Genomic DNA, 23830 nt, shown 5'->3' with positions numbered 1-23830 from the left:
CTAAAGCCTAGTACACTTGATGAAAATATAGGATGAATGATTATCCGTTGTTTTGGTTTTTTTTTTGCATTCTCGTACGATAGAATACAACTTTGGAAGTGATGTAATGTATTGTATTTGTATTGTGTTTTCAGACGAAAACTGTACTGATTAACCAAAAATCATAGAATCTGGTATCTTACGAGAAACAATTTTGTGTTGGTCCCTATGACAGACAGCAGAAATATTATTTTATTTTTGTACTGTTTTGTTGAACTCCACAGGTTTGGCCAACAGTCAGCCTGCCTGCTCTTTGAAGCTAGGAGTTCCTGTGCCCCGCAGGGGGTGGGAGATGAGGTTGATCTCAGCAGGGGGCCCAGACAGCATGATGTCCTGTGGCTGTGAAAAGCCAGATGTGTCAGCACTGGGTGCTTGTGGCGTGGTCAAATTCAAAAGACAATAATGTCCCTATGGGGGGAGAATGGTCAGAGTTTGAGTCAGGATGGAGAAAGAAGCAAATGGATGCAGGCTTTGCTAGGAGATGCATTGAACTGTGCTTTGATTTGTGCACTGCTGGGACTTGTGGTTCTACATTGCCTGTGTTGTCTTGAAGCTGCTGCCAAGACACACAGCCCTCTGAAGATCCTTGAGGAGTTGGTGCCTAGCTGGCTAGACTTCCTCTGCTGAGGCCACTGTTGGCTGGTGAGTCCCTGAATTGCTACCCTGTGCTCTGCCTGTCTGCTGTGTGCCACCCCCTGTGAGGACCAAACCTGGAAATTGTCTACCAGAACTGCCCCTCTGCTGTGTGCCCCCTGTACTTAACCATTGTCTGCCAGAACTGTCCTTCTGCTGTGTGCCCCTGGACTTAACCATTGTCTGCCAGAACTGTCCTTCTGCTGTGTGCCCCTGGACTTAACCATTGTCTGCCAGAACTGTCCTTCTGCTGTGTGCCCCTGGACTTAAACATGTTCTGCCAGAAGTGCCTGTGAAGTGTGCCTGGATGTAACCAATTGCCCTTCTGCTGTGTGCCCTTGGTTTTAACCATTGTCTGTCAGAACTGCCCCTGTGCTGTGTGCCCCCTGGACTTAACCATTGTCTGCCAGAACTGCCTCTGCAGTGTGCCCCTGGACGTAATCAATGTCTGCCAGAGCTGTCCCTCTGCTGTGTGCCCCCTGGACTTAACCATTGTCTGCCAGAACTGCCCTTCTGCTCTGTGCCCCTGGACAAGGGCCTCCTCCCCACAACCCTGGGCGGTGATTGCGGGGGTCTGCAGGTGGGGGGCTTATTGGAATCTGGAAGCCCCCTTTAGCAAGGGGCCCCCCAGATCCCAACCCCCTCCATGTGAATGAGTATGGGGCACATGATACCACTACCCATTCACAAAAAAAAAGTGTAGAGTGAAAAAAGACAGGAGACAGTCTTTGACAACACAAAATAAAAGAATGTCCCCCGGAGTAAATCCAACATCAATCACAATGCCACCCGAAAAAAGGAAAACAAAAGGCTCCGCTTCCAAAGCTGGCTCCTGGCCGTCTGACTGCTCCGCTGGCGTAACAGTTCTGAAATATATAAGGGGCGGGGCCACCCTGGAGCATCACGTGTGTGACCCTGCCCCTTGTGGCATCATCAACCGGGGCATGCTGGGTCATTGATGTCACAAGGAGGTGGGGTCACACACATGGTTTCACTGGGTGGCCCCACCCCTCACACATATTTAAGAAATTGCAAGCCAGCTGAGCAGGCAGACTGCTGAGAGCCAGTGTCAGGAGCGGAACCTTTTCTCTTTTTTTCTTTTTTCGGGTCGTCGTCATCAGGAATCGTGATTGGCGTTGGATCTACTTCGGGGGACACTCTTTTATTTTTCTTCTTTTGATAAAGGACTTGTCAAAGAGTGTCTCCTGTCTTTTTTTCATACTACATTGTTTTTTTTTTTTTATGTGAATGGGTAGCGGTACCATGTACCCCATACTCATTCAACTGGGGAAGGGGGGGGGGGCAGGATCTGAGGGCCCCCTAAAGGGGGCTTCCAGATGCCAATAGGACCCTCACCCAAAGACCCCCACAACCGTAGGCCAGGGTTGTGGGGAAGAGGCCCTTGTCCCCATCAACATGGGGACAAGGTGCTTTGGGGGGAAACCCCCCATGTTGAGGGCATGAACCTGGTATAGTTCAGGGGGGGCATTCACTTGTCCCCCCCCCCTTTTCCTGACCTGCCGGGCTGCATGCTCGGATAAGGGTCTGGTACGAATCCTGGAGGGGTCCCCACACCATTGTTTCTTAATTTTGGCATGGGGGTTCCTCTCAATACCCATACCAGACCCGTAGGGCTTGGTATGAATAGAGGGGGGACCCCACAATGTTGTTTTATTATTTTGTACATTATTTTTAATGCCATTTATATGCAGCTGAGCTGCAGTTTGTAGGTGTTGTGTGGGTGTGGCTTTGACTTTAGTGTAGGCGGGGACACAGGGGGCCCCATTATCTCTTATTGCCTGGGGGTCCTATGAGTTGTCAGTCCACCCCTGGGTGCTATATAAGTTCTGTATAATAATAATAGTCAATAAAAATACAAGTCAACTATAGTGGTCAACAACAGCTAGAGATGTGCACAACGGAATCATTTGTTTTGTTTCAGATTCATTTGTTAATAATTTGTTATTGGCATATTCATTATCTTAGAATTATTCTTTTTTTAAATTAGTTTTTAATATTTGTTATTTTAAAATCAATATCAAATTATTTGAATTCAAAAATTAATTTGAATTCAAAATAGAAACGCATTGCAATAATGATTCCCACTCTGACTGCTGAATAGAATAAAATAGAATAGAACAAAATTATATTCTAATTTATTATTTTATTTCAAATCTATTCTTTTTTTTTTTCTATTTTGTTTCTGTTTTGTTCTATTGTATTCTTTTCTTTTCTGTTCTATTCTATTCTTTTCTACTCAATTCTATAAAGCAGGCTAAGTATGAATCATCATCTTATTTCACTTTTATACCTTACTGTATTATTAAGTGTTCTTGCATGACAAGACCACTTCCTGTTATCTCACATATATATTCTTATTATTATAGCCAAATTTACCACCCTAACTCCTCCCACAGTTTTTACACTACATAGACAGTAATATACCGAAACATGCGGATTGTTCCCGATTGGTGTGCTATTACTTTGTGGAATGTTTCGCCTAATGGTTCACAAAATATCTGCTTTTTTGCGGTGAAATTGGTCCCATAGGAATGAATGGCGGAATGTTCAAAACTAGAGTGGGAGCTGACAAAAGCTAGAGTGTGAGCTGAAAAATCAGGACATGAGTTCTAAACTGCCATCACTCCCTCATTTTCAAGCCCACCTACACATATCTTATATCAAAACGGTCAGCTATCCCTGCTGCCACTAAAAATGTCCACGGCTAAGCCATAGTCCTCTCCTGATAATTTTCACAATATGACCATTTGTTTGCAATTCACGCTGCCCATTGACATTCATTGGAACTCCACTCTAGCCACCTCAAATTTGAAAGGCAATTTCTAAACTGCGACTGTTCCTTCATTGTTAATATTTCAGAGACATACTATGCAGCAAACTGTAGGTCTGGGTCTTGTGATTCTCATAATATAAAGCTCTTCAGTGTAGGAGTTATAATTTTTAAACTACAACTGTTTGAAGATGGCAGCCGCCAGTGAAGTGAGCAAGTTGGAGCAGTTTGTTTTTAACCACTCTTCTCTGCCCTTGCTGTACAGTGAGTTGCCATAGGAACCCAGGTGTGTGAGCAGGCAGCAGAGTGACAAAAGCTACTCCACCCAGTTACTCCGCCCACTCCAGTTGTAGACTACTGGTGGAGGCAAGAACACTTCACACAATTTCCCCATAAATTGTAGCTTTTCAAGTTGCAATATGTTTCCATTTTGAATCTTAATTATTTTTTTCAAAATCAGATAAATCCAAAATTTGAATACATCCTGATTCCTACTCTCTGAATAATGAATATTTCTTCAGAATTATGATTTGTAAAAAACAAATCACACAAGTCTAATAACAGCATACCCAGAAGCCAGACCATTCTGCCAGGGAAATAAACTGACCCAAATGAACTATTTAAAGTGTCACTAAACCCACATCAACAAAAACTATCATGAAATGCCGTAAAATATGCTGTTTATACTCAGTCACTATGGAATTCATTTTCTGTACTCTGCAAAAAACCTGGTTGATCCTGCTGTTTTCTCTCTATCTCTCCCTTCTGTCCATGTCCTCAATTCAGTTGGGGATTTTGTAGAGCAGTGTTGGTAGTTACTGCACATGCTCAGTTTTCAGCGAGTTTCTATGTTAAGCATTTGCTTCCTATCACATCTGAGCAGCACATCTGACTATAGATTCACACATGTGGGTGTATACACAGCAGTAAATGACAGCCCACTCCCTCCTCACCCATGTCCACTAACCAGCTAAACACAATGGAGTTGGATATTATATCTTGACTGATGGAGGTTTCACCTCCCTGTTATTCTAAGGCACAGGCTGGAGGGGCGGAAATCTGCCAACACCATGTTACTGCCAAAAAATAATAAATATTTAATTTCAAATATATATTTGTATGAACATTTAAAACAGTTTATTGATATTAATTATTTGTGCTCTGTATCCCAAATGCCTCTTTTTTCCCCCTCATTTTAAACATGTGACCACCAGCAGAGGCCTAGAAGCTCCTCCTAGACAGAATGGGAAACAGCTGGGTCATGTGACAGCTGTATATCTATTAGGAAAAAGGTACTTCCATTTTTTTTTTAAATTCAGAAAAGAGATAGCTAAGTCCAGCAAAGAGACATCCCCATATGGCAAAGAGATGGCCCAATCCAGCAAAAAGACAGTCACAGGCAGCCTGGTAGCACAGGCCCACATCTACAGATGTGGCCCCTCAGCATCCCTATAATCCTACTCTGCAGAAATGTTAATTGTGCAGCCACAATACTAGAACTTACATTCAATGGGCAGGCCAGTCCTCAAAAGCTCCCCCAGGCACACACTACCGTTCTGCTCTCCTCTCCATCTTTCTCTAGTCTTCCGGGCTCAATTTGACTGAACCGTGCTCTATCACTGCCAGTCACATGACGACTGATGCCCTGCCCAGCCTACAGGTGAGAGGAGGCTCAGGAGGATCTTGTCTGTTGAGCCATGTCCCCCCCTCAGTAACAAGTTACTGAAATAAAATACAGTGGAGTGGACAGCTTGGGGCAGCTGGGCCCCTTGAGGCCCTGATGACATCACCCCTCTGACGGGAGTCACCTGGGTGCCGTGCGCACCCCTTGAACCTTCATAGTGACACCACTTGTGCAGAGCAGTGACATTGTGTATATTGGTCATGTATTTTCTCGTTTGCTGTGTGCAAAGTCATGTCTGTTGTCCATGCCCAGGGTCATTGGGAACCCTTGCATTGCCCCTGACTGGAGCTCATACAACACACATAGCTGACTATGTCCTTGCTTTGACCAAACAGAACCATAGGAGACAATAAATGGCTAGTGCTGGGTTTCCCTTTATTAAAAAAAAAAAAAAAAAACATGGTACACTTTGTATTATTCGAAAAAAAAAAATAAGATTTTATCTAAATTATTCTACAGATACAAGGAGTCAGGTTTTTTTTTAATGTTAAAGCCCAACTCCAGCAATTAAAAAAAATACCTTGCACTGTAAGGGTAAACAGATGGAGCCAGAGAGCTGAATGATTTCCTAATAGGCCATGTTATACCTGAATTTGTCTAAAGGATGAAGCTAGAGAATATTATTTCTGGAAGGGCAATGTTATACCCATATTTTTCCACAGGATGGCACCAGAGAATGAAATAATTTCCCAATGGGAAACTCGAATTTGAAAACAGGATGGAGACAGAAAGTGCAATTCTATTATCTGGCGCCATCCTCTGGTCAAATACAGGTATAGCATTGCCCTTTGGGAAACCATTCTACTCTCTGGCTCCATCCTGTGGACAAACATGGGTATAACATCGCCCTTCAGGAAATCATTAATAAAGGATAAGTTCACCTTTGGGAACAGGTTACTTGTTTTTAGGGTGGAACATGTAACAAGTTCCCACTGCAGTGACTGCCCCCACCTTCCCTGGCACAGCAGTAGGAGGAGAGGTTTCCCCATACCAGCTGTCAGTTTTTGAAAACAGCGTGGCTGTGCAGGGCTCCACCCACATGGCCACATCATTCATTCACAGAGTTCTGTGAATTAATGAACTACAAGTCCCAACAGCCTTTTCAGATGTTGGCTTGTAGTTCTCAGTGGAGAGCTCTGAAGTTGTTCATTGAGGCTTCCTGTCAGACGGCATTCTCAAGGGGGATGTACAGGCACACAGATACACTGACAGTGTGCAGGAGATCTGCATGGCACAAGAGATCTGATAAATGCTGGTACAATGTTTTCCAGGCTAAAAAAAAAAAAAAAAAATTTATATATATATATATTTGTATTCTAACTATTAAAGTGTTACTAAACCCAGGACCCCAAATTCACTATATCTGGTCTCCCCAGACCCTGCATTCACTATATCCGCTCTCCCCGGACCCTGCATTCATTATATCCATTCTCCCCGGACCCTGCATTCACTATATCCGGTCTCGCTTGACCCTTCATTCACTATATCCGCTCTCCCTGAACGTTGCATTCACTATATCTGCTCTCCCTGGACCCCGCATTCATTATATCTGCTCTCCCCGGACCCCGCATTCACGATATCTGGTCTTGCCGGAACCTGCATTCACTGTATCCGCTCTCCCCAGACCCGGCATTCACTATATCCGCTCTCCCTTGACCCCTCATTCACTATATCCTCTCTCTCCGGACCCTGCATTCACTATATCCGCTCTCTCTGGACCCTGCATTCACTATATATGGTCTCCCTGGACCCTGCATTCACTATATATGGTCTCCCTGGACCCTGCATTCACTATATCTGGTCTCCTACAGTACACACAACATGGAAATGCAATTATTTTAGTAAATATAAACTGCTAAATACCTTTTCTCATCAGCAGTTAGAGCAGTTTTGTGACTATCAGTGTCAAGCCCACCACTAGGATAAAGCTTGTAGGAGTTTTCTTTCTGCTCTAGGAGGATGCAGAACCCCTAATCTCTGTGTGGACAGTGCTGATTGACTTTGTGCTGATCACATGCACTCCCTCAAGAAAAAAAAAAAATCTCTAGCAATACACACTAAATGGAGCATGTGAATGTCTACGGTTCAGTCTGGAAATAAGTGGTCACTTGAAAAGGATGGAATAGAGAAGACAGGATCAAACAGCTTTTTACACAATGCAGAGGATTAACCCCTTAGGTTCCACAGTGAGTATAACAAGCACGCTTTACTGCATCTACAGACTGATTGTAGTGTTGTGGGTTTAGTAACATTTTAAGAAAAAACAAAACACAAAATAAATGAAACCTAAACCATAATCCCTGATACAAACGTCCACTTGTCTGTAAGGTTAGACAGAATGTATTAGTAATGTGAACAGGAAACATTGGAGATCGGGATGAAGGTTTGTAACTACAAAGCTGCCCTCCATCACCTGGGGGGCCCCTGGAGGTCCCCAGATTTGTCCGAGGAAAGAGGAGAGCGACACAACACTGCGATCGGTCTCACAGAATTTCATTGAGCAAAGAGTTTTTCTGTGACTCAACATTAAAAAAAAAACAAGAGCTAACGATATCTAAGAATATAAACACATCGACATATTTTAGGAGTCTCATGACAAGTACGTTTTATTACATTTAAAGAATTGTACAGATTGTATCGTGTATGACCAGCTAAAAACCATCTTCCTTTCCCAGACTTTACAACTACTAGACATCCGTATACCTACAGGAGAAACAGATTCCTATAGACAGCCCTTTGTATGAGAAGGTGGGCGGCCCTGAGAAGGGCCTTTGTGACGATGAAGGGGGGGGGGGGTTATGAGGATTTATCCCCCGAATCCGTAGAGAGTGCGTCCCTGCCGTTTGAGAGCATAGACAACATCCATGGCGGTGACGGTCTTCCTCTTGGCGTGCTCGGTGTAGGTGACGGCATCGCGGATGACATTCTCCAGGAAGACTTTCAGCACTCCGCGGGTCTCCTCATAGATGAGGCCGGAGATGCGCTTGACTCCCCCTCTGCGGGCCAAACGTCGGATGGCGGGTTTGGTGATGCCCTGGATGTTGTCCCGGAGCACCTTCCTGTGGCGCTTGGCGCCGCCTTTCCCCAGACCCTTCCCTCCTTTACCGCGACCAGACATGACGATTCTTCTCTGCTACAAAGACCGACTGAGCTTTGGGCTGGGCCCGCCTTCCTTTTATACAGCCTGAGCGGACCTGATGGGAACCTTCCTGGGAAGAGGCGGAGTCACACCCATTCTTTATACACAATACAATTGGATTCATTTGGAAGCTTTCTCCACGTTCCGCCCTTTTCAGATCCCTTAATGACAATAGAAATCCATCTCCAGGAGAGAAATCTCTTCATTCTTCTCAATGGTTTTCTATTTCTTCCTCGGAGATTACACAGAAACATTCATCTTTCACATTTCAGAACACAAACCATCATCACCAGTTACTATTGTTAGCAGCAATTTAATATTGAGAAATATGACTTGGAAATAAACAACACAAACATTTATACCGATGCCCCACGTTCCTCTTTATAATTCCCAGCGGACCTGAAGGGAGACTGGTGGAAAGGGGCGGGGTCACAGCCATTCATTCCTCCGAAGAGAACTTCATTTATTTGGACCCTTTGGATGATTTTTAATGACTGATTTGGAGGAGGAAAACGATTTGGTTCCTCAGACATGTCATATGTTCTCTCTGGATACATTGTCCGTATTTCTCCGGCAGTCTCCTTATTTCTACCAGTCATTTCACATTTGTTTGTATGAATATTCTGGATGTGATATGGGGGGGGGGGATCTGTAACTGCTACATGTCTGAAGGAGGGACACATAAATATCGGTCAGTGACATGATCGTATACAGATGTGATCATGGAATCTACAATACTTGTATTCACAATGTGTTACATGATTCGGTAAATATGGAAATCCATCTCCAGACTCATCAATACATCTACTTGGGATGAAAGCGATGATAATACTTCTCGGATAAATGTCTCATCTGATGATCTCCTTTGTTCTCTGGCTCGGATTTGGCGGTATAATCGGGCGGGATATATGTAACGATCAACACAATTCCGGCGGTCAAACTTTGATGACAGAAATTTAAAATATGAGCCAATCACAGCTGTGGGCGGTTCCTTCATCAGCCAGTAACGTTTTCCTTACGAGGAATCCATAAAAATGTATCCGGATTTTTTTATTCTGGGAGGGAAAGAAAACATTGCAATGAACTTGATGTTCCGGAACTCGCAGAGCCTGGAATGAATGGAAGGATTGATCGATCTTCCCGGATAAAACGGTCAATGGATGCAGATTGTCTGTAACGGTCCATAGAATTCCGGCGGGAAAGATGAAGTAGAAAGTGGAGCCAACGGACAGTTCTGGGCGATTCCTTCAGATAAAACGTTTCTCTACTCGGGAGTTTGAAGAGATCTGTTCCCTCAGTCGGGAGGATCGTTGTTCGGTATATATTGAATATATAGACTTGATTGATCTCTTCTCTAAGACAAACTCAACAAACGTCAAACTCCATTTTGTCGGGTTTTGTATTATGAGGAATTGGAGTGAAAATAAAACATTTCATATTTGGAGATTTGAATGAAGCGATTAGAAAGTTGATCCAATGACAGTTATAGACGTTTCCTTCAGACAGTAAAACATCTTTTTTTTCTACGTGGAGTGTGAAGGAGGTGATGAGATCTGTTCCCTCAGTCGGGAGGATCGTTGTTCGGTATATATTGAACGATCTCTGATCTTCAGGAGAAACTCATCACAACTAAAGGAAGGCGGATAAGATCCGTCCCTGGAATAAGATGTCATTTCCCCAGAGTCTCACACTGACAACATTTTCTATTATGTTTTATACCTATAAATAGTTTATAACGTTTTGTACCGTAAATTATATTAATAAATAAAAGCCGTTATTTTATCTTGCGACAACATAAGCAAAAAGGATCTCCGACTTCTCCCCGAGAGTCCATCCCACAGAAGCGGGAGATAGAGAGGAGTGTGGGATTGGTGTCCATAGAAGCCGTATGTCCGCCCTTTGTATGGAGATGTGGGGGGCTCTGAGAAGAGCCGTTGTGTTGGCGGATAGAAGGGAATCCTGTGGGGGGATTACTTGCTCTTGGCGGCCTTGTGGCTCTCGGTCTTCTTGGGCAGCAGCACGGCCTGGATGTTGGGCAGGACTCCTCCCTGGGCGATGGTGACGCCGCCCAGCAGCTTGTTGAGCTCCTCGTCGTTGCGGACAGCCAGCTGGAGGTGTCGGGGGATGATGCGGGTCTTCTTGTTGTCTCGGGCGGCGTTGCCGGCCAGCTCCAGGATCTCAGCCGTCAGATACTCCAGGACGGCCGCCAGATAGACAGGAGCTCCGGCCCCGACCCGCTCGGCATAGTTGCCCTTCCGGAGCAGACGGTGAACACGACCGACGGGGAACTGAAGACCGGCCCGGGACGATCGGGTCTTGGCCTTAGCCCGAGTCTTGCCTCCTTGTTTGCCGCGACCAGACATGATTGGATGACTGACGAATCTCACACAGATAGGCCCCAGCAGCCGCTTCCTCTCCTTTATACACTCCATGCTCTGACGTCACACGCTGGGATTGGTTGCTTTTGAATTCAGTCAATAGCGGTCAGACTTGTTTCCCTTCCAATCTATACTGGAGAAAATAAAGCATGACGTCACTCTCTATCATATGACCGAGTCCTCCAATAGAAGAGTGAGGATAGAGGAGGCTCATTTGCATAGACCGCCTATAAAAGCAGCACATGAGGGCGGCTCCACAACACTTTTCCCGCAGCCAGCCAAGCAGTGGTGAACCCTGATCATGCCTGAACCAGCCAAGTCTGCGCCGGCGCCCAAGAAGGGCTCCAAGAAAGCCGTGACTAAGAGCCAGAAGAAGGACGGCAAGAAGCGGAGGAAGACTAGGAAGGAGAGTTATGCCATCTACGTGTACAAGGTGCTCAAGCAGGTCCACCCCGACACCGGCATCTCGTCCAAGGCCATGAGCATCATGAACTCCTTCGTCAATGACATCTTCGAGCGCATCGCCGGCGAAGCTTCCCGCCTGGCTCATTACAACAAGCGCTCCACCATCACCTCCCGGGAGATCCAGACCGCCGTCCGCCTCCTCCTGCCCGGAGAGCTGGCCAAGCACGCCGTCTCCGAGGGCACCAAGGCCGTCACCAAGTACACCAGCGCCAAGTAATCCCCCCGCCCCCCGGGGCCCCATCATCCCAACAAGGACACAAAGGCTCTTCTAAGAGCCGCCCACCATTCCAATCACTGAGCTGTCATCACATTGTATTGCCGCTAGAGGTCCCCCACACGTCACACTTACACGGGGTTTCTAGATTTCTTCTCGCTATCAGAATACCAGCCAGCCTTCCAGATCCCATTTATTGTGGAATTCCTGATTGTTCCATTTGGAGGATTTCATTTGTACAGAATATTGTCTTCTAGTGGATCCAGAAACAACCCGCATTGTAGATCCCCGGACAGAAGGCAGAGATTTGTCCCCATTAGCTATCAGCGTTCCGTTCTTTCACAAATGTTCGTGAAGCGGTCTGCATGCCTCGGGGCTTGATGGGAACACCGGAACCCAATGATATGGAGGGCCGGCCCAATACTACTGGTAATATAGTGTGTATCTATATGTATCTGTATTTTCCATTAGCGCATTAGGTGAATTTCAGGTGCATCAGATTAATACACAGAATGGAAAGTGGAGGTTATAAATTGTAATACGGTTATCATTAATGGGGGGGGGGGGGGGGGATACATTGGGCCGATTAAACCCCCCCCATTTACTTTGTCATCTAATTTACTGAATTATGGACAGAAATAGTCTTCTCTCGGGGTTTACAATTCTTACATTGATAAGAAGTTCTAATTTTTATTTATAAACATCTTTCTTATCAATGTTTTCCCATCTGGCAGTAAGGAGCTCCCAGAGAGATCGGGATATTCTACTAACAAAGAACCTGCAGATCTTGGCGGGAGACTAAAAAAAAAACATTCTTAAAATATAAGACACATAAAATATTTGTTACAAATAAACTAACTGTAAAATGAATGGGATGAATTGCTGCAGACTAGATGTCCGCCTCCTCACATCCTCAGCGATAGATTGTCATTGTGCCATCAAAGTCCACACTGTCCTCGCCGGGATCGGATTGTCCTTGGAAGTGGGATTCGGAGAGAAAAGGCAGAAATCACATTGTATCTCCTCCCAGATCCGCACACAAGTCATGTCTCTTGTCATCTCGCTCTTCTATAGACAATACATTGCAGCCCTTCTGACTGTCCCTGTTAGTCCACAATTGTGCTGGATGGACCGAGATGGGCGACAAACGTTCTGCTTCTTAGTCCCGAACAGAGGAATCATCGGATCCGTGAGATCGGAGGAGGATCTTCTGTCATCCCATTCACTGTATTATGGAGGAATCCAGTCCGATGTCAATGGATGTAATTGTTACATTGTACAGGGAGTCTCTGATCTCTGATTATTAGCAGATCTCTGATTAATCTTCTCTTCTTTGGTAGTAAGGAGAGCTCCGAGCATTGTATGATGTGGAGGAACTCCCCTCCCCCACCCCTGACACAGCGGGCTTCTCTACCTACAGAGATAACGTGCAGATTCTGGCGGGCATTTTGAAAATCCCGCTCTTTTTAAGTAACCCAATCATTAGAAGGGGCGTGACGTAGTTCTCCAATCAGAGGGCAGGGATGTGTATAAATAGCTGTGCAGAGCGGAGGCGCATTACATTCGCAGTTGCAGACAAGAGAGGAGTAGAGATGGCTCGTACCAAGCAGACCGCCCGTAAGTCCACCGGAGGGAAAGCTCCCCGCAAGCAGCTGGCCACCAAAGCCGCCCGCAAGAGCGCCCCGGCCACCGGCGGAGTGAAGAAGCCTCACCGCTACAGGCCCGGCACCGTGGCTCTCCGAGAGATCCGCCGCTACCAGAAATCCACCGAGCTGCTCATCCGCAAGCTGCCCTTCCAGCGCCTCGTCCGAGAGATCGCCCAGGACTTCAAGACCGACCTGCGCTTCCAGAGCTCCGCCGTCATGGCTCTGCAGGAGGCCGCAGAGGCTTATCTCGTCGGACTCTTCGAGGACACCAACCTCTGCGCCATCCACGCCAAGAGGGTCACCATCATGCCCAAAGACATCCAGCTGGCACGCCGCATCCGCGGAGAGAGGGCCTAGACCCCCCGCAACAGACATTCCACACAACCCGCCAACCAACGGCTCTTCTCAGAGCCACAACCTCCCCCCCACACAGAGCTCTGTACCGGGACTTCTCCGCCTTTCCACCTCATGGCGCCTTTTACATTTCAGCGCAATCTGGAGGCGCCCATTACAACATGTAAAGAACCAAACCGGTTTACACAACGCGGCGCCGTCTGTACATGGGGGGGATTTTTTTTCCTTCCAAAGCAAATAGTTTGTGTTCTCCCTCACTTGCCGGGTTTCTGTCTCAGCTAATGTGACCTCACTGCTGACAGGGGCAGGCAAGGATACTGTGCAGGGGCCCCATGTCCTTATCAATGACGTCATGGGTGGTTTTGTTACCAGCAGCTAGTAAATTGGGGTAAATGTTGCTGCAAATCTCAGGATAATTAATCTATATCTATTTGTGGTGATTGATTCTCACCTCTTTTTGCCTTTCTGTGATCAGAGAATCCATCATAGTTTGATTTTGGCCTGTCTGGTCTGGATTATATAATTCTCTCCCCCAAAAAATTAGTGTGATCCTTATCAATTCCTAATTGGGGCGGAGAAGAGTTGTTCATTTGATCATCTCCCTATAAATATAGACCAGTTTATGGGGGAGGTCACAGATGGCTCTGTCCTGTGAGGGCATTTTCAGTTGAACACAACAGGATAACTAAAGCAGCAGGAAGAACTCTACTGCACACTGGATGGGCTGCAGGCAAACACCCTGAGAAACGTCTACAAGTCTGATTCCCACTCCATGTACCTGTTTAATATGCCACCTCTATTCCTCATATTACTATCCTTTGCTCTCAATCTCCTTTCTTTATCCCTCTTCTCCACCTCGATTTATACATCTCACCCTCACTGCTACCATCTCCCTATTACTGCTCTCATCTCCTGCTTTACTTTACTCACCAGCTGACCCAAACACCAGGACAGGAAGGCTTGTGCCCTCATATACATCCCGCTCCCAACTTACTTTCCTCACCCTGCTTCTCCTAACCTCTGGGGATATCTCCCCACCACACCAGGCACCCTCGTTCCTCCAGAAATAGCTGCAATCCACTCCATTTAATCTCAATCCCCATGCTCCTAGAAACCACCCTCCCTTTTTCCATGTGCGCTCTGGAATGCCCACTCTGTCTATAATAAGCTCACCTCTGTCCATGACCTTTGTGTCTCCCACTCCCTTAACCTACAAGCAATTACAGAAACCTGACTCCAAGCAGAAGATTCTGCTTCTCCAGCAGCACTTTCCTATGGAGGCCTTCTCTGAGCTCACTCACCCAGACCCAGTAGTTGGAAAGATGGTGGAGTTAATTTGCTTCAATCCCCACTGAGCACCTTTCAAGTCCTCCGTAATCCTCCCTCTCTATGCTTCTCTTTTGAGACTTTCTGCTTTCAGCTGTTTTCTCCGAGTATTGCAATGATCTATCGACGATCTTGACCGGTTTCCTGCTTTCTTGATGACTTCTCCGCCTGGCTACCCTACTTTCTCTTCTCTGAAATACTATCATTCTTGGAGATTGTACCATCCCCATTAATGTGAACAACCCGGCTACATCCCAACTCTTCAACCCAATTTCATCTTTTACCTTAACACAATGGACACGGTCCTCCACTCACTCTGATGGGATTACAGACCTTGTTTTCTCCCATCCTTGCACTCCCTACAACCTCACAAACACCCCCTTTCCTCTCTCTTCACCTTCAAACACCTAACCCTCTGAACAGCAATTACCTGCAGAAACCTTCACAACTTTACCCCTTCTCTTTTCCACTCTGCAACTGACCGCCTCTATGACAGAATCTCTCCCCTGTCCAGCCGTGACCTGGCCACTGCTTTATACAACAGTTTGCTTTCATCCACACTAGACTCACTTGCTCCCCTAACAACATGAAGCATCAGGCCCCACCATTACAACCGTGCAGACTGACACCAGAAATCTTAAGCGACATAGTTGTGCACTGGAGCGATTGTGTCATAAAACCAAATCTCAGCAAGCATTCACCGGATATAAATCTGCTTTCCTAACATACAATTCCTCCCTCCATGCTGCCAAACAAGCCTACTTTGTCACTTTTATTAATACCTTGTCATCCAGTCCTCATCGTCTCTTCTCTACTTTTAACTCTACTTTCTCTACCCAGTACCTCACTCACTGCTCATGAGATTGCAAATCATTTCAAAAACAAGATTGATGCAATTTGTAGGGGCGTCTCCACTACACAGACATCCATCCCACTTAACATACCTTATATTAAACCTCCCTCAACACTTTCCACTTTTGATGTTGCTACTACCGTAGAGGTCACTAAAGTTTTCTCATTAGTTCGTCTCACTACCTGCCCCCTGGATCCTGTCCCCTCACAACTACTACGGTCACCCTCTTCTTCCATCCTATGTTCCCTCACATCTTCAATCTCTCCCTCTCTAACGGTGCCTTCCCCATCCCTCTGAAGCATGGGCACATCCTTACTCCCATACTTAAAAAGCCCCCCTGGACCTTAGAAACCTGAACTTAAGACCCATTTCCCTCTAAACTCTTAGAACACTTAGTGGACCCCAATGACCCGAACAACCTCAGACCCATTTCCCTGCTCCCATTTACATCTAACCTCCTCGAGTGCTGAGTCTACACCCGCCTAAGCTCTCACCTAAATGACCTCCTCGATCCCCTACAGTCCGGCTTCCGTCCCCTACACTCCACCGAAACTGCCGTACTCAAACTCTCCAACGACCTGCTAACCGCCAAAGCTAATGTCCATTATTCAGTGCTCCTACTTCTTGACCTCTCTGCGGCCTTCGACACAGTCGACCACCCCCTCCTCCTCCTCAAAAAACTACACTCCCTCGGCCTCAGAGATTCTGCTCTCTCCTGGCTCTCATCCTACCTGTCACAACGCTCTTTCAGCATTACCTATAATGCTACCACCTCCCCCTCAAGGCTCTGTCCTCGGGCCCCTTCTCTTCTCCATCTACACCTCCTCCCTTGGCCAACTCATACACTCTCATGGCTTCAACTACCACCTCTATGCCGACGACACAAATCTATCTCTCAACTCCCCACCTCACCCCCTCAGTCTCTGCCCGAATCACACACCTACTGAGCGACATATCAGACTGGACGTCGCTCCACTTCCTTAAACTGAACCTCTCCAAAACCGAGTTTCTTGTCTTTCACCCCAGCCCGGACACCACCCCCCACTGACTTCTCCATCACATCAAACCCGCCTCGCAGGACAGAGTACTTGGTGTCATTCTGGACTCCAACCTATCCTTCCAGCCCCATGTCCAATCTTTAACAAACTCGTGCAGACTCCACCTCCGCAACATCGCCAAAATATGCATGTTCCTAACCCCAGAAACCACTAAACAGCTCATCCACTGCAACTCCCTCCTCACTGGCCTGCCTCGCCGCTGGCTATCCCCGCTTCAGTCGATCCTGAATACGGCTGCCAGACTCATTCACCTTTCCAACCGCTCCATCTCCGCCACCCCCCTCTGCCAATCCCTCCACTGGCTTCCGATTGCGCAACGGATCTAATTCAAAATCCTTACACTGACTTACAAAGCTGTCCACCATACTGCCCCGTACTACATCACTGACCTAAGATCCAAGTACCACCCAGCACGCACACTCCGCTCCTCACAAGACCTCCTCTCTAGTTCCCTGGTCTCCTCCTCCAGTGTGTCACCCATCCTCTGGAACTTCCTGCCCCAACCCATCAGATTATCACCTACTCTCCTTTAGGAGCACCCTGAAAACCCATCTCTTCAGGGAAGCCTACCCCACCCCCTGCTAACCTCCTCCACTCTTCCTACCACTCCATCCCCGACAGCAATCTCCTCCTGTGCCACCATCCCCTCCCTCCTAGATTGTAAGCTCGAAAGAGCAGGGCCCTCAATCCCCTCATGTTTTGCATTGTTCTTTCACATGTTCTGTCCCCCTTTGTAATGTACAGCACTGAGCGAACTATTGGCGCTTTATAAATACTGTATAATAATAATAATAATAGTGAGGAAGGAGCTCAGGCGATTGTAGACTGGCAACAACCTTCTTGACCCTTTAGTCTGGCTTTCGCTCACTCCACTGAAACTGCCCTACTAAAACTCACTAATGATCTACTAACTGCTAAAACAAATGGCCACTATTCCGTTCTCTTACTACTTGACCATCCCCTCCTCCTCAAAGGACTCTGATTTCTCCTGGTTCTCCTATCGCAACGCTCCTTTAGCATTACCTATAACTCTGGCTCCTCCTCTCCACTTCCTCTTTCTGTAGGGGTCCCTCAAGGTTCTGTCCTTGGACCCCTTCTCTTCTCCATCTACAACCTCCTCCCTTGGTCACTTGATAAACTCCCATGGTTTTAGGTACCATCTCTATGCTGATGACACACAAATCTATCTTTCTACCCCTCACCTCACCCCTTCAGTCTCCTCTCGCATTACTATCCTACTAAGTGACATATCGGCATGGATGTCACTCCACTTCCTCAAACTCAATCCGAAACTGAGCTCACAGCTTGTTGCTGATCATTCTAACCCGTCTAGAGGATGATGTCTCCCAATCATTGGAAGGATTCTCCTTAGAATGTTCAGAATGGCCGCATGAAATCCTGAAATGATCGACTAGAAGAGGAAATATGAATGTTTAGTCCCCCAGAGATCTCTTGGGCAGTGTTTGGGAATTGGATTTATTTCTATCAGATCTTCTAAATCGGGAACAGATGACATGCGGAGCACGCAGCGATGTCGGTGTATGTATGGAGAGCTCTGTTGGGGGGAGGTGGGGGGCTCTGAGAAGAGCCTTTGGGGGGTGGAGATGAAGGAGGTCGCCGCCCATTATTTCTTCTTCGGAGCGGCCTTCTTGGGCTTAGCCGCCTTCTTAGCTGCCGGCTTGGCCTTAGCGGGACTCTTGGCGCCTTTTTTCGGCTTGGCTGTAGCTTTGCTCTTCTTGGGGCTCTTGGTCACCTTCTTGGCTGCAGCCTTTGCTGGTCTCTTGGCGGCCGGCTTCTTGGGGCTCTTGGCTGCGGTGGGGGCTTTGCTGGCCGCCTTCTTCTTGGGGGACTTGGCGGCCTTCTTGGGGCTCTTGGCTACGGTGGTTGTTTTTCTGGCCGCCTTCTTTTTGGGGGACTTTGCAGCCTTCTTAGCAGCCAGTTTCTTGGGCTTCGCCTTGGCGCCGTCGGGCTGCTTCTTGTTGATCTTGAACGATCCGGAGGCTCCATGGCCTTTGACCTGGACGAGGCTCCCCTTAGTCACCAGCGCCTTGAGGGCGATCTTCAGGCGGCTCTTGTTCTTGTCCACATCGTATCCTCCAGCGGACAGGACCTTCTTGAGGGCGGCCAGGGACACCCCGCTGCGCTCCTTGGAAGCGGACACGGCTTGGACGAGGAGCTCGGACACGGCGGGACCGGACGCCTTCTTGCTGCCTTTCTTGGCTCCTCCTCCGGCTGACGCCCTCTTAGCCGGCTTCTTCTTGGCGGCGGCCTCCGCTGGAGGAGCGGCGGCTGGGGCGCTCTCAGTCTCCGTCATGACTCGGGAAATGTTTCCACAATAGTTCATTACAAATCACACGGCGCTCCGCCTTATATACAGACCTTCTAACGCTGCGATTGGTTGTCACACAACTCCACTCTGTCCTGCTATTGGTTACACATCACACACGCCCACTGGCTGTCAGTCCACAGTCTGGGAATCTTCTCTCTCTCGTTGTGTTTCCCGGTAGATATAAAACCGATTTTAATCCGAAATAGAACGATGTCCGATGTGCACCGGGGAGCCGATCTGCTCCCTGGACTGTCACTTATCGGGGGTCACTTCCAGCTGTCAGGAGCTGCTCACGAGGCTGAACACAGAGGCTGCAAACACAACCATTCTCCGGAGTGGGGGGCCCATTCTGCCTTCTACCTGCTTGGGGGGACACATTCTACCCACAAAACAATCTGCTCCCGTCCCCCACTACAATCCGCTTCACATTACACGAGGGAAGAGGGGAGATCGCCAAACATTTCCCTCTAATACACAACTCGGCTCATCTCTAGCTGACTACAAGGAGCCGGGAACAAAAACATCGGCCGATCACAGGAGATCCTTGTGTCATGTCATGGCAGACATTGGGAGACATACAAAGGGCTCCGCCCATTACAGGGTGTCACGTGTCATGGCCTAGGTGTCATTATTGGATCATCATCACAAATGGACATTGAGAGCCAAATCCTGCCAATGACTTGATTGCCGCATTTCACTCCACAGCTCCATAGACTGCTCAGGGGGGAGGTTTGCTCGGAATCCTCGGATCTACAATAGGATTTGATGCTTTCAGTGATGGAAGTCAATCCATCACATTTGGATTCCCTGAGAGATCATTTCAGGAATAGGAAGTTTGCTGCAAATCCCATTCTTGTCTATCATGTGGGGAATGTGGAGAGGAAATGTCGGCTATTTGGAGGGGAATGAGCGGTGGGGTTCCTCTAAGACCAACACATGTCTACTGACCCTGACACTTCTTTTCTTTGTACTAACATGTAAAAGCCTCCAGGGTGTTCCCTTCTCCTCAGTCCAAGGAGAAAGAATTGCACCGACAAGAAGGGAATACACCAAACGATGGACCTGAAAACAACAAAGTATCGCCGACAGGATTCACTTGTTACAATGATTCTAATCCGGATACAATCCCCTCCCCAGATAAGCCATGGCCTAGGGACCTATAAGTGACAGGGAGACATGTACCCCCCCCCCTCCCATACCTAAAAGAATGTTTTGTTTTCATGTGGCATTGAGGACAAACAGGAAAGTGTACAAATTGTGTGATGTACACAAAAAAAAAAAAAAAAACACGCACAAAACAAACAAAAACAAAACAGACAAAAAACAATTTCTTTTTCGTAAAAGAAGAGGATTGCAGCGTTTTTTCTGCTCTCTGCGCTCCATCTTCGGTGTTTGTCCTGTTTAGTGTTATCAGGTAGAGGGAAAGTAAAGGAATATTGCCAAATGTTGAGTTGTCACCAGAATATGACCATAAAGAGTTCAATACATCACCTGGGAGACTTCACCCCTTTGATGAATATGTCAGCTGACATGCAACGCTCCTCCCCCCCCCCCCCCCCCCCCCAAGAGCACCGCTCCTCTCTATCCACAAAGCACCGCTCCTCTCTATCCGGGACGGACTAACCTGCATATTGGGGGGATGGGATGATTGGCTGCAATGCTCAACACCCCCATTAGGTGTCAGTATATTTTACACACATAGACGGGAAGGATTTTGTTGTTACTTTAAATATGTTTCACTTTTCTTCTCTGCTGGATACATTGTTGCAATCTATCAACATTCGATTCCCCCAGAGATCATTTCAGTAATGAGACCTTTGCTGGAAATCCTAATATTATCTGCCATGTGGTGGATCAGGGTGTCCCTCTTTTGCTCAGTCCAAGAAGAAGGGAATCATATTATTAATATTATTTGATGATGGTGATTATTATTATTATTATTATTAATAATATTCAGGATTTATATAGAGCTAACACTTTGTGCAGTGCTATAAAAAATATAAATGGAGACAATACAGCAACAATACAATTCAATACAAGAGGGTTAGGAGGGCCTGCTCCAGGGAGCTTACAATCTAGTACAGAGGGGCTGGTGGGACAAAAGGTAATAACTGCGAGGAATAAACTGATTGGAGAAAATAAAGAATCCATCAAAAGCTTTACCTGGAAATTGCTTTGGCATACTCCCCCCCCTCCCCCCCATCCCCAGATGTTTTAAGATGTACCTCAGCTAGTGTTGCATTTTCATAAGCTCACAGACACCAAGACAACCCCCCCCCCCCCCCACCCCACCCCCCCTGCACACTCGGTCTTTGTAAAAAATGAATAGAATAATAGGAACAATCGGAACACTATTGTACAAAATTAAAATCAGTTTTGGATAAAGAGGAGAAAGGGTAAACAGTTTTTTCCTGCTCCCTGTGCCCCATTAGGTTTACCTTCTCTTTTTTCCCTGTTTACTGTTATCAGGCAGAGTGAAAGTGAAGGAATTTGCCCAGTTTTGGGTTGTCACCAGAATCCTGGGAGACTCACGCCCTCTGAATATATCAGTTCTCATCTGCATCACAGCTCCTCTGTGTCACATGTATGCCTTATGCAGTGTGTTGCTTGACACAGCCAAAGACAGAGGGGAGAATACTCTCCATGAAAAAAAAAATAACAAATGGGGGAAAACGTGTGAAGTCCCTCCTAAATTCCGACTGGACCCTTGATCCGAGCACAGGCCTGGAAGGGCAGGAAAGGGGGGGGGGGGGGGGGAATTGAGCGACCTCCCCTGCACCTTACCAGGCCATGAGCCATCAGCTTTGGGCGGGGGGGGACAAGGGTCTCTTCCACACAACCCTGGCCCGGTGATTATGGGGGTTTTGCGGGCAGGCAGGCTCATTAGCATCTTTAATTGAATACAAAACAACAGTTTTTGACAAGTCTTAATACCCACTGCCATATAACTGATATACTGCTACATGGCGGTACAGGTGCACAAAATTATGTAAATATACTTTTTTTGCATTTCCGGGTGATGGGCGTGTGAGGCGTGCGACCGCCCTACCCTCTCCGCTGATCGCAGCCCGGGTGTCAATCACCTGTTCCCGGCCGGTGATTACCTGCCAGTACATGTTGATTGCCGAGGATCACTGACCGAGAGGAGGGCTGCTTTGTTTACCAACATCCCTCCTCCCTGTCAGCTTGGGCACACTTCACTGGATGGCTGAGCAGAGCCATCTAGAGCAGTGTGCTTTACAGTGAAGCACCCCCCTCCCCACTCTCTAGAAAAAAAAAAAAAAAGACCCAGCACACAGTTAACCCTTTGATTGCCCCCAAATGTTAACCCCATCCTGTCCAGTGCCATTAGTACAGTATCAGTGGGTTTTTTTTTAGCACTGATCACTGTATTGGTGTCACTGGGGATGTCAGTGACACCAAGTCAGTCCCCCCCCCAGTTTTAGAATGTCCACCGCAGTACCGCTATATGTCGCTGATCGTCGACATTATTGTTAAATCAAAAACAAAAAAATTCCAGTATCTATACCGCCATTTGTAAACGCCATAACTTTCCCATAAACCAATTCTTTTACATGTATTAGGATTTTTTTTGGAAAAGACATGGAGCAGAATACATTTTAGACTAAATTTATGACAAAATTTTATTTGTATTTATTTATTTTACTGGACATGTTGAACTTCTTCTACGCCATCCTATAGTAGAAATAACTTGTGAATCATCTTAACCAAAAATTTGCAGATGTCTATACTCCCCAGCAAAACATCTGCGTTTATGAGTCCTCGTTAATTTTTCTGGCCGCCTTGCATTCAAACAATTTTTCCCCAGAAAGCGTGCCAGATAAGGGCTCAAGATGTAGAAGACCTGTGAGAGGGCAACAGGCTATACATATAAGTTTTGGATTTAAGAGGGAAAAAATCACGTGGAGCCCCCCGAATACCCAGACTAAATGGAGAGCAGTGGCAAGATAGTTTGGGACTTGGTGTCATAATTTTTTCATATGGGGTACCACTTACACATGGAAAATATTTATTCAAGCGTGCCACTATTTAGACATTTGTACAATCTTGGACCAGAGACGTACTGGTACATCAATGGACTTTGAATGGTTATACCAGGATGATGCCTGCAGCTGCATGAAATTGTCCAAAATGTCTTGGTATGCCGACGCCTTAAAAGTTTCCTTCACTGGGACTAGGGGGCCAAGCCCAACCCCTTAAAAACAACCCCCACCATAATCCCCACTCCACCAAACATTAAACTTGACACAATACAGTCAGGCAAGTACCGTACTCCTGGCAACTTCCAAACTCAGAGACGTCTCTGTTGTGCGAATCTGAAGGCCACAAAAATTTTGGAGGTCCTTACCGATTGACTGTGCAGACAGTTGGTGACTTCTACGCACTGTGTGCTTCAGCATGTGCTGACCCAGCTCTGTCATTTTAGGTGGCCTACCATTTGGTGGCTGAGTCACTGTTGTTCCCAGTTGCTCAGGGGTGGACTGACAACTCATTGACCCCCCCCCCCCCAAGGAATAGGGGATCACGGGGCCCCTGTGTCCTTGCCCAAACTCAAAAAAGCCTATGAAAAAGGTACCAGGGGCATCTCATGGGGCCCCCTACTGACCTTGGGCCCTGGGGCAGTGCCTGAGTTTCCAAATGGTCAGTCCGCCCCTGCGTTGCTTCCACTTATAATCCCACTAACAGTTGAGCGTGGAATATTTAGTAGCCAGGAAATGTCACAGATGGACTTATTGCACAGGTGGCAACTTATCACGATACCACGCCTGATTTGAATTCACTGAGCTCCTTAGAGCTTACAGTCTAAAAGATTTGTGAAAGAATGGGTCACTCTAAGGAGCAGGGCCCTGCTAACCCTAATGTATTAAACTCTATCCTTGCTGTATTGTCTCCCTTTATA

At 46.9% G+C, this 23830-nt stretch overlaps 5 protein-coding genes across 5 annotated transcripts; 2 read left to right on the top strand and 3 right to left on the bottom strand.

The window, feature by feature from the left end:
• Nucleotides 1-7953: 7953 nt before the first annotated feature.
• Nucleotides 7954-8265, bottom strand: LOC149442300 (histone H4). Its single transcript, XM_089656287.1, has one exon. It carries the CDS (start codon nucleotides 8263-8265, stop codon nucleotides 7954-7956), a length of 312 nt encoding a protein of 103 aa, XP_089512413.1.
• Nucleotides 8266-10198: 1933 nt separating this feature from the next.
• Nucleotides 10199-10661, bottom strand: LOC149442299 (histone H2A type 1). Its single transcript, XM_089656323.1, has one exon. It carries the CDS (start codon nucleotides 10647-10649, stop codon nucleotides 10257-10259), a length of 393 nt encoding a protein of 130 aa, XP_089512449.1. The 5' UTR covers nucleotides 10650-10661; the 3' UTR covers nucleotides 10199-10256.
• A 208-nt stretch (nucleotides 10662-10869) lies between these two features.
• LOC149442298 (histone H2B 1.1-like) lies at nucleotides 10870-11411 on the top strand. The gene has a single exon (XM_089656253.1). It carries the CDS (start codon nucleotides 10966-10968, stop codon nucleotides 11344-11346), a length of 381 nt encoding a protein of 126 aa, XP_089512379.1. The 5' UTR covers nucleotides 10870-10965; the 3' UTR covers nucleotides 11347-11411.
• Nucleotides 11412-12920: 1509 nt separating this feature from the next.
• Nucleotides 12921-13406, top strand: LOC149442297 (histone H3). The gene has a single exon (XM_089656252.1). It carries the CDS (start codon nucleotides 12936-12938, stop codon nucleotides 13344-13346), a length of 411 nt encoding a protein of 136 aa, XP_089512378.1. The 5' UTR covers nucleotides 12921-12935; the 3' UTR covers nucleotides 13347-13406.
• A 4624-nt stretch (nucleotides 13407-18030) lies between these two features.
• Nucleotides 18031-18896, bottom strand: LOC149442296 (uncharacterized). The gene has a single exon (XM_089656251.1). It carries the CDS (start codon nucleotides 18892-18894, stop codon nucleotides 18205-18207), a length of 690 nt encoding a protein of 229 aa, XP_089512377.1. The 5' UTR covers nucleotides 18895-18896; the 3' UTR covers nucleotides 18031-18204.
• Nucleotides 18897-23830: the final 4934 nt, after the last annotated feature.

Source organism: Staurois parvus, unplaced genomic scaffold, assembly GCF_062004578.1.
Source record: "Staurois parvus isolate SC_StPar_1 unplaced genomic scaffold, SC_StPar_1.0 ptg000897l, whole genome shotgun sequence".
NCBI classification, from domain to species: domain Eukaryota; kingdom Metazoa; phylum Chordata; class Amphibia; order Anura; family Ranidae; genus Staurois; species Staurois parvus.
The sequence above is the reverse complement of the archived record's forward strand: the minus strand, read 5'-3'. Positions and strand labels throughout refer to the sequence as shown.

What these genes read in the sequence shown, in the direction of transcription:
- LOC149442297 (XM_089656252.1), top strand. Translation starts at nt 12,936, where the DNA reads ATGGCTCGTACCAAGCAGACCGCCCGTAAGTCCACCGGAGGGAAAGCT.
- LOC149442299 (XM_089656323.1), bottom strand. Translation starts at nt 10,649, where the DNA reads ATGTCTGGTCGCGGCAAACAAGGAGGCAAGACTCGGGCTAAGGCCAAG.
- LOC149442296 (XM_089656251.1), bottom strand. Translation starts at nt 18,894, where the DNA reads ATGACGGAGACTGAGAGCGCCCCAGCCGCCGCTCCTCCAGCGGAGGCC.
- LOC149442300 (XM_089656287.1), bottom strand. Translation starts at nt 8,265, where the DNA reads ATGTCTGGTCGCGGTAAAGGAGGGAAGGGTCTGGGGAAAGGCGGCGCC.
- LOC149442298 (XM_089656253.1), top strand. Translation starts at nt 10,966, where the DNA reads ATGCCTGAACCAGCCAAGTCTGCGCCGGCGCCCAAGAAGGGCTCCAAG.